Here is a 15,996-nt window from a genome sequence, read left to right as displayed (position 1 = left end):
GACTTACCAAGTTTTCAAATCTTCTTCACTTTCTACAAATATACCGGACTGACGACAGGCGCGACATCTTCTAAATGGTGCTCATTGCGCGCGCTGATGTAAACAAGCGGTCTCACGAGCGCGCCAGATTCAAATGAGGGAGGACACGATTGGAGTAAATACGCCTTAAAATAGAGTCTGTTCTTCACATAAAACAATCAAATGAATTCAGAAGACTCGGGATAATGCACACGAATCATATGGACTACTTTATGAGTTTGTTACTTTTAAGCAACTTCTCAGCTGCTTCTCAGTGTTTTTGTTTTAAATTCTGGGTCAACTATTTCTGTCAGCACTTAAAATGTTTTGTTCTGTATTTTTTGCAAAATAAAGTAAAAAAAAAAAACCCGCCCATGCCATGCTTGCCACACATAATAATTGTGTTAATTACAGTGCCAATGAATGAAGAACTCACTATTTGTAAATAGCATATTAACAATGTAGAGACAACAATATTAACTATTAATTAACTATAAACTAATAGTTTGTTGATGATTTGTAAGTACTATGTTACTATATGTATTATAAAGTATTAAGAAATAAATAAACTAAAGGAGATTTTTTTCACAGCTGTTTTTCTAATAAAAACATAACTGGTATTGTATTCTCCAGGTAGTTTTTTTTTCATCATTATATTGACTAGATTATCTCTGTCACTTGATGTGTGTATAAAACCCAGAAGACGAGAAGAAATAAAGCAAAAGGAGATTTAATGAACAGAGTAACAGACAATATCAACATCAACGCAAGACAAAGGACTGGAGAAACGGAGGGCTTGGATACACAGGAATGGTAATCAGCAGAACAACGAACAGTGGAGGACTAATCGGTACCATACTAATAAACTAACCATAGTAACAAAACTGTTACTGACGGAAAAAAACTGATAACAAAGAAAACTCAAAAAAATTTATTTTAGCCTCTTGTTAAATTTAATTCATTAAAATAAGCAAAAGTAACATGATTGTTTAATATTTTGTCACAACTTAATTTGATTGTGTTCAATCAACCTAATATATTTAAAATGGAAGTTTACTTAATTAATTTGTGTGAAAACTATATAAATCATTTTTGTTGACAAATTGCCAGCATGCTCTGCAAGTGACTAAATGTAGGGATTAAAGTGTTATTGTATGTGTTTTTCAGTAAATGGAAATATGTTGTTAGTTAATGTTAGTGTTTAATGTTCAGTTATGTTAGGACTTCCTGTAATGTTTTTGAATTTTGTGGTTACCTATGCAGGACAGTGGCGACTGTGTTTAGGGTGTGGCCAATCAGAATACACTTTATTTGCATTAAACCTCACTCGCAGAACTGCACAAGTAATAATTCATATTACTGTGTAAAACATGGTTTTAATTAAATAGAACTCTAGTAACATCTAGCATTAGAAGTGATTGTAGAGTCAAATTAGGTAAAATTATAATGTTGGTGATTTTAGGCAGGACAAAAACTAACCCGACTAAACTTTATCATGATTGACTAAATAAATTTAAGTTCATACAAAAAGATTACAACAAATCATTTCAAACAAATCAGATTTTGTTGGAAAAATTGAATTAATTTTCATGGAAAAGTTTTCCTTAAAGGGTAAGTTCGGTATTTTACACTTAAAGCCCTGTTTACAGATCGTATCTGATGAAATAGAACGGTTAAGATTAAAATTTGGACACATGCTCCTGTCCCGAGAATTTTAGGTTTAGTTCGCTTCCCCCCCACACCCCCACAATGGTTGTCTATGTGCACTGGAAGATTCCTTCCTAAAACACATTAAACTTTCGTTTACAAAGATGTGAAACTCACCGAGTGGTCAGGGGTGTTCACTGGTATGTGCACTCAAAAATCGCTGAAAAAGATGCTTTCCAACGGGTTTTATCTTCGTTTTTGTCCAACTCCATTAAGTTGTATTGGATTCGCTGTGTGAGGTAACGTTACGGTATTACTCCGCCGCGGGAAACGGAAATGGGGTTGTTTGTATGCTTTTTGTAGTCTTATGCAGTCGCGGACGCGGTATCGTAGGCTATCTAAACATTTTTACAAGATCGAAGCTATCTGTGTCAACTTAGAAATGGATTCCGAGACATTTATATGGGAGGATGAGTCGGTTTTGAGATCGATTTTGATGGACAGGGATACAGGTTTGAGCCTGAATATTCAGAGGAGGAATTTCTGCAAAGAAAGGCAGAGTTTGAACGGCAGTTGACAACGGAGTCCAGTGTTACGCCTGTTGCCGAAGCTGCTGCTGTCTCAAGGCTTACAGGCACTTGGTGGTGTTCCTTTTGCCACGAATCTTCCTGCAATTCGGAACTGCACAAATTCGCCACATTATTAGCTGTCTGTTTGTAATGCTTTCAATGAAGACAGCGATCTTCTGCTTCTTCTGTGTATATGCCCGTGGTTTGCTTGCAATTGGCAAAGGTGCATTATCGCCACCAACTGGGCTGGGCTCTATTATTCAAGCTCTCAACGGAAGAATCACGGGTGTGACGCGTTTGGCAAAATAGGTCCACAAAAGCTAAATAAACCTAAAATTCTCAGGACAGCAGCATGTGTCCAAATTTTTATCTTAACCGTTCTATTTCATCAGATACGATCTGTAAACAGGGCTTTAAGTGTAAAATGAACTTGTCCTTTAATTTAATTAAGTTCGTTCAACAGCTTATTTTTGGGGGGGTTTGAGAACCACTTTTTTTGAGTGGTTCTTGAGTGAGAACCATTTTTTTTTTTAGTTTTTAGTTCAAGGCAGAGGAGTTGAACAGCTGGCAAATCCATAATATTCGGTCTTCACATTTGCTGTTTTAAAGCGTATTTGTTCTTGCGTTCTGTCACACTTGCTGTGTGATGTTAGCCATGACACCAAAGCTCAGAGGCGTGTGTAAAAAAAAGAAACAATTTCATTGAAGCTTTGTATCGATGCTTGATTCGTTCTATTTAAATCACGTGACTAATGACATCCGAAGCTTGGTTTCACACACACCCACGTGACTGCTTCGTACCCTGATTCAAAGGTTTAAAAATGCGTGACACAGGGGGGCGCCCTCGTAGATTGTTAAAGTGTCTTGCTTTCAAACACTTCAAGCACTGCCCTCTCTCCAAGCACCAGAACACTTCTTACAATGTTCATGAAGTCCCCATAAGCATTGACCATCCATGCTATAGTAGCCTACATTGTTGGTCTGCAGGCTGCAGATTTACGTGTGTGTGTGTGTGTCTTTGTATGCATGCACCTGCATGTAATACTTTCTCTATTCATGAGTTTTATTTGTTTACTGTAGACTTGCAATTAAGCCTTTCCTTTTTATTGTTTGATTCACGGGACCAGTTAGCAGTTTTAAAAATTAGTATTCTTCGTATCTGTCAGGAGAGAAACTTGAAAATATGTTGTATTCGTGTCAAGTCTATGTGTTTCTCTGAAGTAGTACAGTAAGGATTTAGTTTATTTACACCACTGAGGGACATACAACTTGTAAGGTAGACAAACATTTTTGTTGCTTGTTTAAAAATGGACCGTAACATGTGTGCAAGGATGAGGCCAGGGTGAATATAAATCACACAGATTTAATTATAAAAGGCAAAACATAAATAATCCAGACCAGAGATCAAGGCAATAATCCAATGAACACCGAAGGGGAAACCAGGAACATACAAGAAAAACTAAAATAAATACAAGATCTTAAATTCGCAAAGTAATGAGTGGATAATTAACAACAGCTGAAAATAATGAAGGTGACCATGGTGAATAATATGACACAGAAGAATGGAAATCAAAGTCTGCCATCAAAGGTCAGAGATCTCAATATGAATATGAACATTTCCCATTTTAAAGCACTAGACACTTACTGTTGGTAACTATTGACTCTGGGTCTGTTTTTTTTTCTACATTTGAGACATTTGATGAGCTATGAATTAGCAGTGTCCAGAGTCCCATTTCCATTCATTTCCATTTACCGGTAATTATTGTCAACTGATGAATTAAAAATATATAATTTATGTATTTGTCTTACCTTTGAGGTCTGTGAGCAGGTTTGAGATGTTAAACGCTGTGCTGATAACAGCTGGATACACTTTAAACGTGCTTAAAAACATGTGAAATCCCAGGTTAATGACAAGTTTCCAGGCCTACATGCAAGTCATTCAGACCCGTAAACTCAACCAAGTGTCGGTCTGCACATCAACATGATCTGTAATCATTTCATTTATGATGGTGACTTTGGCTGAAGGAGATCTGATCTGTGTTTGTTTTGTTTGGCTAGTTTTATATTAATCAACTTTTTTTCTACATGACCGAGTAAGAGTTTAGCTTTTGGCAGTCTCTATTTGACAGATCTATGTGAAACCAGCCCGTTGATCATTTCCCAAAAAAGATTTCAAAGATTGCTAGAGAAAAAAATACAACCACCAATCATGGTTTGTGTATGCATAATGTATGTTTGAGTGGGTGTATGCATGTCGGCTCAATTAAGGTATAAAAGAAAAGCGACTCATTTGTCTGACAGCAGATGAAGGTCAGTTCAAGTCCACTCGGCTCGCTGGATGCGTGGAATGACTCGGCACTGTGATCGTCTGGTGTGATTTCTGTGGATCATTTTATGATCTTCACAAGGATTTAGGCAGAAGGGGGCACGGAAATCACAGGCAAAAAGTACCACAGGATCCACGATGGTCAAAAACATTGATCGCATCAGAAACATAATCCCTGGTCTACGCCGCCCGGACAACAATGTCCCGTCTCAAGGTGTTACCGTGGATATGGCAGAGTTTGATTACGGGAAGGAGCAGGACAAGAGAAAAATGTCATTCTACAATCCGCTTGACCCCGTACCAAAATATGAATATTACGCTAAAGACACGTGGACGGGACGTATAAAAAGCACCAGACCGTCACTGGATGTTCTGCGCAAACCAGTAAGTGGTTATTTGAATATAGAAAACATCAAATTGAATCTAAATGAATATTGTACATACTATTGTTTGGATGGCAACACTTTGACATTTGGTGTTGATTCTCTGATTCTGTCAACAGCCGGATCCTGATGATCTTCCTCCACCACCAGAGGATGATGAACGGCCCAAAGTCAAACTCGTTCGCTTTGGATGGGTTCTGGGAGTCATGGTGAGAAAACAGGAATTAAATATTTGATCTCTTTAACATCTCAAGAAATTTCTCCTAGAAGTTAAATAGCGAGCTAATGTTTACGTCTCCAATTTTTTTCTTCTAGGGTTTTAAGACATCTCAATGTTAGAGCCGTAACCTTGTGCTTAGGTTGATTCAATACTCTCCAAATGTCTCCTCTCACAGTGTCCTCTCAAATAATAAAACATTAAAAAATATAACCTTTTCAAACTGTGTTCATATTTGCCTATAGACACATGTGACCAAAAGCCATATGTCTTCCTTGGAGAACTCAAATACTTCTCAAGTTCTCCCAAGAGCAGATGGTCTGAGTCCAAATTCATTTTATACTTCTAAACTGAATTTTAGGTCACTTTTCACCCCATTGTCAAATTAAATAATAAAGTACATTTCTCCTAAATGGTCATAATGCATTTGAATGGTTTTGAGGGGTTTTTTGTGTAATTTTGTGCTATTAATTTCAGATTCGCTGTATGTTAAACATATGGGGAGTCATTATGTTCCTGCGGCTGCCGTGGATCACGTCTCAAGCCGGAATCAGTGAGTCAAAGTTTATTTTATTTAGTTCATACCCAAACTTCAGGCAAAGTCGCTTTTCATTCTCAAATGCCTTTTAAACAGTAAAACATATCCTCTCTCAGAAATCTAAAGACCACTTTTACAGACATTTTACATACAATTTTGCATTTTTTCTTGTAGTTCTGACCTACGTCATTATCCTCATGTCTGTCACCATCACAACGATCACGGCGACGTCAGTGTCTGCAATCTCCACCAACGGGAAGATCTACTCTGGTGAGTCAAATTAATTGTTTACCATGAGAAAGCAACATGTTTTAAGTAGGCTAAATAAGACCTATTTGATTTCATGTTGGTTTTATTCAGGATCTTGTTTACGGTCAAAATATATAAACATGCTTAAAACAAGATAACTTTACTCGATCTGATCTTATGTGAAAATGCAACTGTTATATATTAACGAGGCAGACATCAACACAATTCATTTTACTGAACAGTTTACTGTCTTAGGAGACACAGATGACACAAACACACCTACCCAAATTAATTAAATAAGGGAGTCTACGGTAACCCACAAGTACCAAATACAATACACAAATTCATCAACAACACCACACCTCCCAATAAACCACAGTAAGTAACGAGGTGGTGATTTCGGATGAATTTGTACAACTATTAGAAAAAAGTAAGCATGAACATCCACCCTTAACCCCACCCCTAAACGTATCCATCACTGGAGCACAAGTATATCGTTCAAAAGAGATCAAATGAATTCATACGAATAAGCCACCAATACATCAAAATGTAAAATAGTTACGAATTGTCATGAGATTGTGTTATTTCTCCTGAAATAAAAAATGTGGAAGAAATGCATAATTTTAATTTGTTTTAAACAAATGTAGGGAGATTTGTATTTTATTTTAAGCAAACCGTGATCTTTTCTCCAGGTGGCACGTACTTCATGATCTCTCGGAGTCTGGGTCCGGAGCTCGGAGCGCCCATCGGATTGCTCTTCGCATTCGCCAACGCTCTCGCCTGTTCCCTCAACACAGTGGGGTTTGCAGAGACCGTCAGAGATGTTCTGAAAGTGAGACACACTTACAAATGAATGTATTTATTGTTGGGTTTCAGGAAATTCAGAGAGCTGCTTGAAAGAAAAAGTATTTTATTTTCGTATTTTTATCTCCCTCACAATCATTTTCTCTTTTCTCAGGACAATAAAGCTCAGATGGTGGATGATGTCAATGATGTGAGAATCATTGGGACAATTACCGTCGTCCTCCTGCTCTGCATCACATTTGCTGGCATGAGTTGGGAGGCAAAGGTACGGTCCTCTGCTCCTGTCTTTGCTCATTTCCCAAAACTTGATGGCATGACTGCCTTTTGTTATTTTTGATTTTCGCTCCACCACAGGCTCAGATCCTGTTCTTCATTGCGCTCTTGCTCTCCTTGGCTAATTATTTTGTTGGGACGATCCTTCCCCCCAGCACAGAGAAGCAGGCTGCAGGATTTTTCGGCTACCAGGGTGAGTAAACAAGATCCAGATCTAATGCAGGCATTAAGTGCATCCATTAAACTTATAAATTATATAAACTAAACTTTATATAAATTATAAACTTTATAATTTGGCGAGTCAATATTTTGTCCTGAGACAACAAAACAAATAAAGAAAGAAATGGAAGCCATTTTCCACCATAAGCAAAAAAAATAATCATGCTTTGATAAATTATAGTTATAACATAAGTCAAAACTACAGTATGACATAATTCTGAATTATAGGCATGTCATAATTTTGACATTTGATCTTATAATTATGACTTAGTATGTTATATATATATTTTACATTTTATCCTTTAATTATGACTTACATGATCAAATGATGGTGGTATATCTGCAAGACCAGCATAAAATAACCACAAGCAGCGTGAGACATCATGTCTGTCTGCTCTGGTTTTCAAAGAGGACCTAATATGGGTTTTTACGTTCAACTCTCTTTAGTGTGTAATTTTGCTGTGTGTCAAAGTTGGGAAAAAGAAGATGTTTTTGACCATTCAAGCATAAAAACCTATTCTAGTAGAGCCCAAAAACAAAATCAAGTCTTTGTAAAAGGTCATAATATGATTATCCAAAAACAATAGACTCATCCTTGTATCCTGGAAGTTGTCATGGGACAGGGGAATCAAAGACGGCAGGCATAGATGAGGGATCCAAATGCAGTTAGATATTAATGAAAATAAACCATCATAACATAAGTCAGGAACAAAATAACACTGAGAAAAACAAAGAAAACACGGGGAACTGGAGACACCTGCATGACATCAAATGGACATGGACAGACAGAGAACAGAGAATACAAAGTGTTATTTAAACAGAGGGGTAAACGAGAAAACAACGGAAACTGACACACCTGGAGCAGACTAATGACAATGGAAAAGACTAGTAAAATACAACCTGGCCACAGGAAACAAGACAAGGAATGAACACAGAAACCAGACACAGAGAAACTACAACATAAAAGTCCCACAGAGCACAAGACACAGAAGAAGATCTGACATTAATCCCCCCCCGCCACATGCAGAGTGGGAGCAGGATGGGGATTGGGGCGGATCGGGTGGCCAGGGTGGAGCCGGCAGCTCGGGGGACCAGAGGGACCAGAGCGGAGCGGGCAGCTCGGGGGACCAGGGTAGATTAGGGTTAACAGACAGCTACCGGCAGTTTTAGGGCACCAGTTCCATGCCAGTGGGACGAACCAGTCAGGCTCCAGCTCACAGGAGTCCCAGCTGAGGGCCAGGGCGGAGCCGGCAGGGGCAGGAGCTTGGGTGGCTCAGGCAAGGCCTCACGGCAGGCAGTGGGCTCTGGGAAGGCCTCCGGGCCGGCAGCTGACTGTAAAGCGGCAGTGGCAATTGTGACGAGGGCTCAAAAACGGCAGCCATCTTGGCCAAGGGTTCAGAAGTGGCTGCGGAAATCATGACAGAAGGCTCATAAGCGGTGGCGGCCATCTTGACCGAGGGTTCAGGCGTGGCGGCGGCCATCTTGACCGAGGGTTCAGGCGTGGCAGAGGCCATCTTGACCGAGGGCTTAGAAGTGGTGGCGGCCATCTTGACCGAGGGCTCAGGCGTGGTGGCCATCCTGGCTTAAACCCCCAGACTTGAGACTGCAGAGACACCAGCTGCTCGCACCGAACAAAGCGGCGTGTCTTCCAGGCTCGATGCCAGTCTCAAATACCTATGGACCACCCTAATGTCTTCATCTGCAACGATCATGGCTATCGGGAACTCTGACTCGGCTGCCATGGCGGCTGGAAGCTCTGGCGTGGTGGTCATGACGGGACGAGACTCTGGGGTGTGGGCTACAGTGGGAGTGCCGCGTTCCTCCTCTGCGACTCCCACAGAGAGTGCAGAGCCGCTCAACTGCAGTGCAAGATAAATGTAAAACTTGAGTATTCAGTTAAGGTCCCAAAACGGCATGAGTGAGCTGAGCGGTTCAAACAGCCCTCTCCGGAAGAATATCATCAGGCATTCCTTGATCATGTTGCTCAAATTATCCAACTCAATAAAATCCAGAGCATACACAGGTTTCTTGTATACAAACAATACCGGATGCGCGCGCATCCAAGAGGCAAGACCGCTATATGTTATGCCGAGTTCTGTAAAAGAACATTGTAATTAACGTAGATTTCGCATTGTTTGTAAATTCTTGTTGACTCAATAATAAACTGCAATTTCAGAGTTGAATCTGTTTGCTTGTGTTTCATTTGCATATTAATATAACATTATGTAAAAAGTTAGTTAGTTGACTAGTATGAAATTGTCCAACTAAGTTTGCGAATCATAAAAACATTAGTATAAAATCATAAAAACACAACAGCTCCGCGTCATCTCTGCTTCTGCTAGATATAGCCGTAAAGACTGTTGCTTTCTGCCTCTTAGATGCGCGAGCATCTACGTGATGACGTTGCACAGAAACCCGTGTATAGTCCTCAATGCAGCGATCTCCTTGATGGAGATGTGTAATTCTCCCTGCTGGATCCATTATAGGTCGGTCGATCTGTCACGGGACGGGGGAATCAAAGACGGCAGGCAGAGATGAGGGTCCAAATGCAGGAAGATTTTTATGAAAATAAACTATCATAACATAAGTCAGGAACAAAATAACACTGAGAAAAACAAAGAAAACACAGGGAACTGTAGACACCTGCATGACATCAGACAACGACCCACAGAGAACCAGAGAATACAAGGGCTATTTGAACAGAGGGGTAAACACGCTTAACAAGGGTAACTTACACACCTGGAGCAGACTAATGAAAATGGAAAAGACTACACAACTACAACCTGGCCACAAGAAACAAGACACAGGAATGAACACAGAAACCAGACAACATAAATGTCCCAGAGCACAAGACACAAAAGCAGATCTGACAATGGCCTTCTTTTGTCAGAGTTATTGTTAAAATCACAGCCAGAGGGTTTGGTGAAGGTACAGCTAAACCTAACCACAGTTTTAATTCTTCCAGCTGATATTTTCTTATCGAATCTGCTGCCTTCCTTCCGGGGGAAAGATGGATCTTTCTTCAGGATGTTTTCCATCTTCTTCCCTTCCGCCACAGGAATTCTGTCTGGTGTCAACATCTGTGGAGATCTCAAGGTAATCTGATTGTTTTTCAGGAATAGAACTTGTATAAAAGGAAAGTCATTGTGCCTTTAAAAAGCTAAATAAATTATGCCTGTTTGTCGCATCGTTTGTCCAGGATCCAACAGGTGGGATTCCTAAAGGGACACTGCAGGCCATATTCTGGACCACCGTGAGCTATTTATTTATCGCAATCACATGTGGTGAGAATATACATTTTTCGTCTCTGTTTTGTATCTTAAACCCTAAATGTGTGTCTTATTGGTGATCCGTTGTCCTCACTGAAGCACTTCCTCACTTCCTCCTCAGCTTCAACTGTTGTGAGAGACGCTTCTGGCATTCTGAATGATAGTTTAGCGCTATCTAATTCTTCGATCCAATGCAGCGGTCTGGGCTGTAAATTTGGCTGGAACTTTGACCGCTGTGAACAGAACTACACGTGTACCTCTGGACTGGCAAACAACTTCCAGGTGAGGCTTCTGGCCCTGTTAACACAATTTTTACGTTTGGTCAACTATGACTGCTTGAAGGTGGAGTAGATTTTACATTCACATTAATGTATTTGACAAAATGAGAAGTGACTATATGTTTTTAAAGGGGTTTTATCAGTACATATATTTTCTGGGAATCAAACCCATGACCTTGGCATTTTGTTTTGTCTAGTACAATGCTGTTACTGTTAAGTAAAACTATTACACATTATTTAGTTCTTGCCATAACAAACACAGTTACAACAGACAGAGATATCAAGAGTCAAATTGTCCAACTAAAACAAACACCAATAATCATAATGGTGACTCAAACACAAATGGTGACTGAGCTTTCCTGTAGCTCAGTGGTAAGAGCATTACGTTAACAATGCAAGGTTGTGGGTTCGATCCCAGGGGATTGCACATACCTATGTATAAATGTATAGGATAATGCAATGTAAGTCGCTTTGGATAAAAGTGTCTGCCAAATGCACAAATGTAAACTAAACTATTATCAACATCTAAACCTCTGTTATCTCTCAATAATTCTTAATTGGTTAGTAATAAGTGAACCTGGTAATGCTGTCTGTGGAGTTGTTCAATCCTCCTTTGCTGAGATCTTGATTTGATATAAGGCTGTGGCTGGAAGTCAGTTGTAGTTCTTGTGTTTCTCTATTCTTCAGTGATTCTGCTTGCTATCATCAGTTGTCTTCAATAATGCTCAATCGTCACTCAATGAATCAATTATCTAAATAACTGTAACACTGCTTTAGTGTTACTTGTATCACTCTGATAGTGGTTATAAACATTTAATTTAACACAGGGATATTACTGTGGATGGATGGATGGATGGATGGATGGATGGATGGATGGATGGATGGATGGATGGATGGATGGATGGATGGATGGATGGATGGATGGATGGATGGATGGATTGATGGAAAAATGAATGGATTGGTGGATGGATGGATGAATAGACTGATGGCTGAATGGACATATTGAAGAATAGGTAGATTGATTATGAATGATGAAAGTATGGCTGGCTGGATGGATGAATGAAGGGGTGGATGGATGGATAGATGGATAGATGGATGGCTTAATGGATAGATAGATGGATGATTGGATGGGTAACTAAGACTGTTTTTCTCCAGATTCTTACCACTGTTTCAGGAACTGGCCATTTAATTACCATCGGGATCTTTGCCGCCACCTTGTCATCAGCACTGGGTTTCTTAGTGTCTGCACCCAAAATATTTCAGGTACATGATGTGACGATTTAATGATAATGTTGTTTATCTGGAATACAGTTGATTGTGACATTGTATGTGTGTTTTTACACAGTGTTTGTGTAAGGATAACATCTACCCCTACATTGGGTTCTTCGGTAAAGGTTATGGGAAAAACAACGAGCCTTTACGAGGATACATGCTCATGTTCACCATCGCTTTGGCTTTCATCCTCATCGGTGAGTCCTGGACCTCCTCCAGATCGGTTACTGAGGTGTTTCTCTCTGCGGATGCTTTAACATTTGGTGTCATGTTGGTATTTTCAGGTGATCTGAACACAATCGCTCCTCTGATCTCCAACTTCTTCCTCTGCTCTTACGGCCTCATCAACTTCAGCTGCTTCCATGCGACGGTCACCAGATCACCTGGTGAGAACTTCATCATCATCATCAGTTTTGAACTGTATAAATGACAGACTGGATTAACAGACAAACTATATGTAAATAAACAAATAAATAAATATTAAAATATACTCATAAAAAAAAAATATATATATATATATTTATATATATATATATTTATATATATATATATCAATGGTCATTTCTGTTTTGGAGCCCCTTTTGCATTTTTTTTTTTTTTTTTTAGATCTTGTTTTGCCATTTATGGCAATATTTGGTCCATACTCTGTGTCTAATATTCGTGTCTGTCTCTCGCAGGCTGGCGGCCGCAGTTCCGTTACTTCAGTCCGTGGGCGTCTCTGTTTGCTGCTTTCTTGTCTATTGTCCTCATGTTTCTGTTCACATGGTGGGCCGCTCTTGTCACGTCCGCTATCGTCCTCTGCCTCTTAGGCTACGTCACCTATAACAAGCCTCGTGTGTATATGATTCATATTATGACTTTTTCCAATTATTTGGAATAATGCATAATTTATAATCAGTTATTTTAATGCGTTGACTGTTGTCTGATCGTGTGTCCAGAGATTAACTGGGGCACGTCTTATCAGGCAAGTTCATACAACATGGCTCTGTCCTTCTCCATGTCTCTGACTGGTGTGAGTGATCACGTCAAAAACTACAGGTGAGACTGTAAAAGTAAATATTACCAAACTGATCTGATCACGATACACCAGCCGCTCATGATAAGCTCTCTCTTAGGCCTCAGTGTCTCGTTCTGACCGGCCCTCCGAACGCCCGTCCCGCTCTGGTGGACTTTGTGGGGACTTTCACCAAAAACATCAGTCTGATGATCTGTGGGAACATTATCATAGTAAGAACTGGAGCTGGGCCATTTTTGATGCACACTGTTAAACTGGCAATATGAACATGATAATGTATGGCTTAAATTCAAAATGAAATGCTACATTTATTATATAAAGATGTTTTCATATTGTGGAAAATGAATAACTCTGGCTTTCAGGAGGACGAGAAGTCCAGTTTTCCGCAGCACAGCACCGATATGTTGGTGGATTGGCTGAATCAGAGGAAGGTCCGTTCTTTCTACACGTCCTTCAATGCCGAGAGTCTGAAAGACGGCGCGTACAATCTCATGCAGGTAAGACCGTCGCTAATCTGTTCTAACACCTTTTTCTTCTCTTCATTACGTCCTTCTCAAAGACTCAATAATTTTTCTAGGCTTCAGGTCTTGGTAAACTGAAGCCGAACACCCTCGTTATGGGATTCAAGATGAACTGGCAGGAATGTAAACCTGAGAGTTTACAGGACTACGTCAACACCATCAGGTGACTTCAGAAGCTGATTTTGTTCACAAATATCAGTTTATTTGTCATGCAGTTCTTTGTATATTGATGTTGTTTAATATTTTTTGTTCAGCGACGCGTTTGACTCCAGCTACAGCATCTCACTTCTGAGAATGATGGATGGATTGGACGTTACGGATGCATTGGAGAGTTCAAGTGTGTATTGTGTGTTTTATACAGTATAATAACTTGAAAATGGATTGACGCTGCAGTTTGAGGCATAAGATACAATTTTATGTGGGGTTTTTTTGGCTGAAGGTCGATCATCAGCAATTGACAATCCAGCATTCGACGCAGATGAAGTCAAGCAATCCGAAAATGACGATTCAGACCGGAATTCAGGTAACCAGTCTTTTTTCTGTGCTCATAAATATTATTTGACACACCCTGAGGACATTTAACACCAAGGTTAATAATAACTAGAATGATAATGATAAATATTAAGTTTTAAAAAATCTTTCTAAATGTGAAATAATTGCAGAGTCCACAACACAACACAACTATAACGATAACGACACAGAGGAATCTAATGCCAGGATCATTTGAATCATTTTCAGAATGATTTTTTCCTGCCTATAAATGATAAAAACACTAGCAGCCAATCAGATCCAACTTGACTTTAAAGAGCTTGAGCATTTAAAGTGGCAGACGACAAAAATGTAGCATGCACCTATAATAAACAGAATGATATTTTGCTTTTGGTGTGGATGCTAAAAAAGTTATCATTATAGTTATCCTTACAGTTATTTTTCTTGGTGTAACTAATAGAACATTAAAAAATATAATTTTAGAATCAACACTTCAAGACCTGATGTCATCACTCAGTCAGCCAATCAGGATGCTTCCATTATAATCAACAAAGTCATGTTGTTTCAATCAAGCTTCATTTGGTGGGATCTGACCCCTGACCTTTATAAACCTCCTTTTTTGACTCCCCATCCAGATATTTCTGATGATGGCTCAAACGATCAGGTCAGATCGGTATTTCAAACGAAACAGGGAAAGAAAACCATTGACATCTACTGGATCTCTGATGATGGAGGTGAGATACGACTGCATAAATGATACTTAAACTCACTGTGAAAAAAAATCACGACATGAAGTTTCAAACTGGTTCAGTCTGGGTTGGTATTGGTCTAGCTGCTGGACCAACATGATCTTGGTCTGGTAAAGCCAGTCAAAGCTCAAGGGGGTCTGATAAACCTGAACAGCACTGAACAACTCTGGCAGGGCCTCTTCTCTTGCTCTCGAGAACTCCTCTAAATCTGTCTTAGCAGCTGCGGAGGCCACTCAGGGGTTGATCACAGATGCAAGGTAAGCAACAGTGCACATTACAGGGATCCCTGACTGGCTGAAGGGAACAGGCTGATAGGCCAGAGGACCCATTGAGGCTTCAGAGTTCTCTAGGTACGGGTCCTCAATGGGCGACCGTAAGAAGTGAAGAATACAGTCATCCTGTGTACGGCTGCCAATGTGCTCTGGCAGCTTTATTCCAGTCATCTTTATACATCTCCAAAGCCTCTAAAAGCAAGAGTGTTTCCTGTTCTGTCCATTCTCTCCCTGCATTTGCGCCTTTTCTCTTCTGATGCTTCTTAGCATAAATGTTAATCCGTAGACCAGGGGTGCCCAATCCTGCTCCTGGCGATCGACTGTCCTGCACAGTTCATCTCCAACCCTAATCAAACACACCCGCATTTAATTTTCAAGTGATCCGGACATGCTCTGGAGACCTTAATTGGTTGCTTCAGGTGTGTTTGATTAGGGTTGGAGATGAACTGTGCAGGACAGTCGATCGCCAGGAGCTCACCAGGAGCAGGATTGGGCACCCCTGCCGTAGACCAACGATTCTGCAGGTTAGACAGGTTTTTCACAGGTTTCTCTGTGCTTTTGTAGATACGCCTGCGGAAACTCATACTATTCCCATTCCCGTCAATCTCATAGTCATCCTCGTTAATCCACTCATTACATGTGTCAGTGTCAAGAATCCATCTGGCATTAACCTTCAAGCACTTGTCTGGGTTTGGAGGTTCCTCCACATTTGCTGATTGAAGTGAGTCATAACTGTCTGGACACATGCCCCAATGAAACATCACATTCCAATCCAATCGCATAACTGGTTGAAGCCACTCTCCTTCATCTGTTGTGAAGGATGATGGGTATACCTGGTGGCCGGCTTGTGACCTCTTCTCTGTCACTGTGCCCTGGTGTCGCACAACA

At 40.1% G+C, this 15,996-nt stretch overlaps 2 protein-coding genes across 2 annotated transcripts in view; both read left to right on the top strand.

Annotated features, from left to right (window-relative positions):
* Positions 1-15,996, top strand: part of LOC306992573 (uncharacterized protein) — an 868,003-nt gene that overhangs the window by 76,066 nt on the left and 775,941 nt on the right. The window lies entirely within an intron of this gene.
* LOC306988081 (uncharacterized protein) overlaps positions 1-15,996 on the top strand; it is a 34,091-nt gene that overhangs the window by 14,691 nt on the left and 3,404 nt on the right. Inside the window, exons 27-47 of the mRNA XM_079592809.1 lie at positions 4,650-4,944; positions 5,063-5,152; positions 5,638-5,713; positions 5,873-5,968; positions 6,640-6,779; positions 6,906-7,016; positions 7,106-7,217; positions 10,209-10,339; positions 10,443-10,527; positions 10,634-10,794; positions 11,946-12,053; positions 12,136-12,259; positions 12,347-12,448; positions 12,740-12,895; positions 13,001-13,100; positions 13,178-13,289; positions 13,440-13,574; positions 13,655-13,761; positions 13,853-13,935; positions 14,038-14,121; positions 14,723-14,821. Coding sequence (XP_079448935.1) covers positions 4,650-4,944; positions 5,063-5,152; positions 5,638-5,713; positions 5,873-5,968; positions 6,640-6,779; positions 6,906-7,016; positions 7,106-7,217; positions 10,209-10,339; positions 10,443-10,527; positions 10,634-10,794; positions 11,946-12,053; positions 12,136-12,259; positions 12,347-12,448; positions 12,740-12,895; positions 13,001-13,100; positions 13,178-13,289; positions 13,440-13,574; positions 13,655-13,761; positions 13,853-13,935; positions 14,038-14,121; positions 14,723-14,821 — 2,507 coding nt within the window. The remainder of the gene's footprint in view (positions 1-4,649; positions 4,945-5,062; positions 5,153-5,637; positions 5,714-5,872; positions 5,969-6,639; positions 6,780-6,905; positions 7,017-7,105; positions 7,218-10,208; positions 10,340-10,442; positions 10,528-10,633; positions 10,795-11,945; positions 12,054-12,135; positions 12,260-12,346; positions 12,449-12,739; positions 12,896-13,000; positions 13,101-13,177; positions 13,290-13,439; positions 13,575-13,654; positions 13,762-13,852; positions 13,936-14,037; positions 14,122-14,722; positions 14,822-15,996) is intronic.

The sequence above is a fragment of the Phoxinus phoxinus genome, assembly GCF_949152265.1.
Source record: "Phoxinus phoxinus genome assembly, chromosome: 2".
Classification (NCBI taxonomy): Eukaryota; Metazoa; Chordata; class Actinopteri; order Cypriniformes; family Leuciscidae; genus Phoxinus; species Phoxinus phoxinus.
Note: the sequence above shows the minus strand (reverse complement) of the source record. Positions and strands in the feature narration are given on the sequence as shown.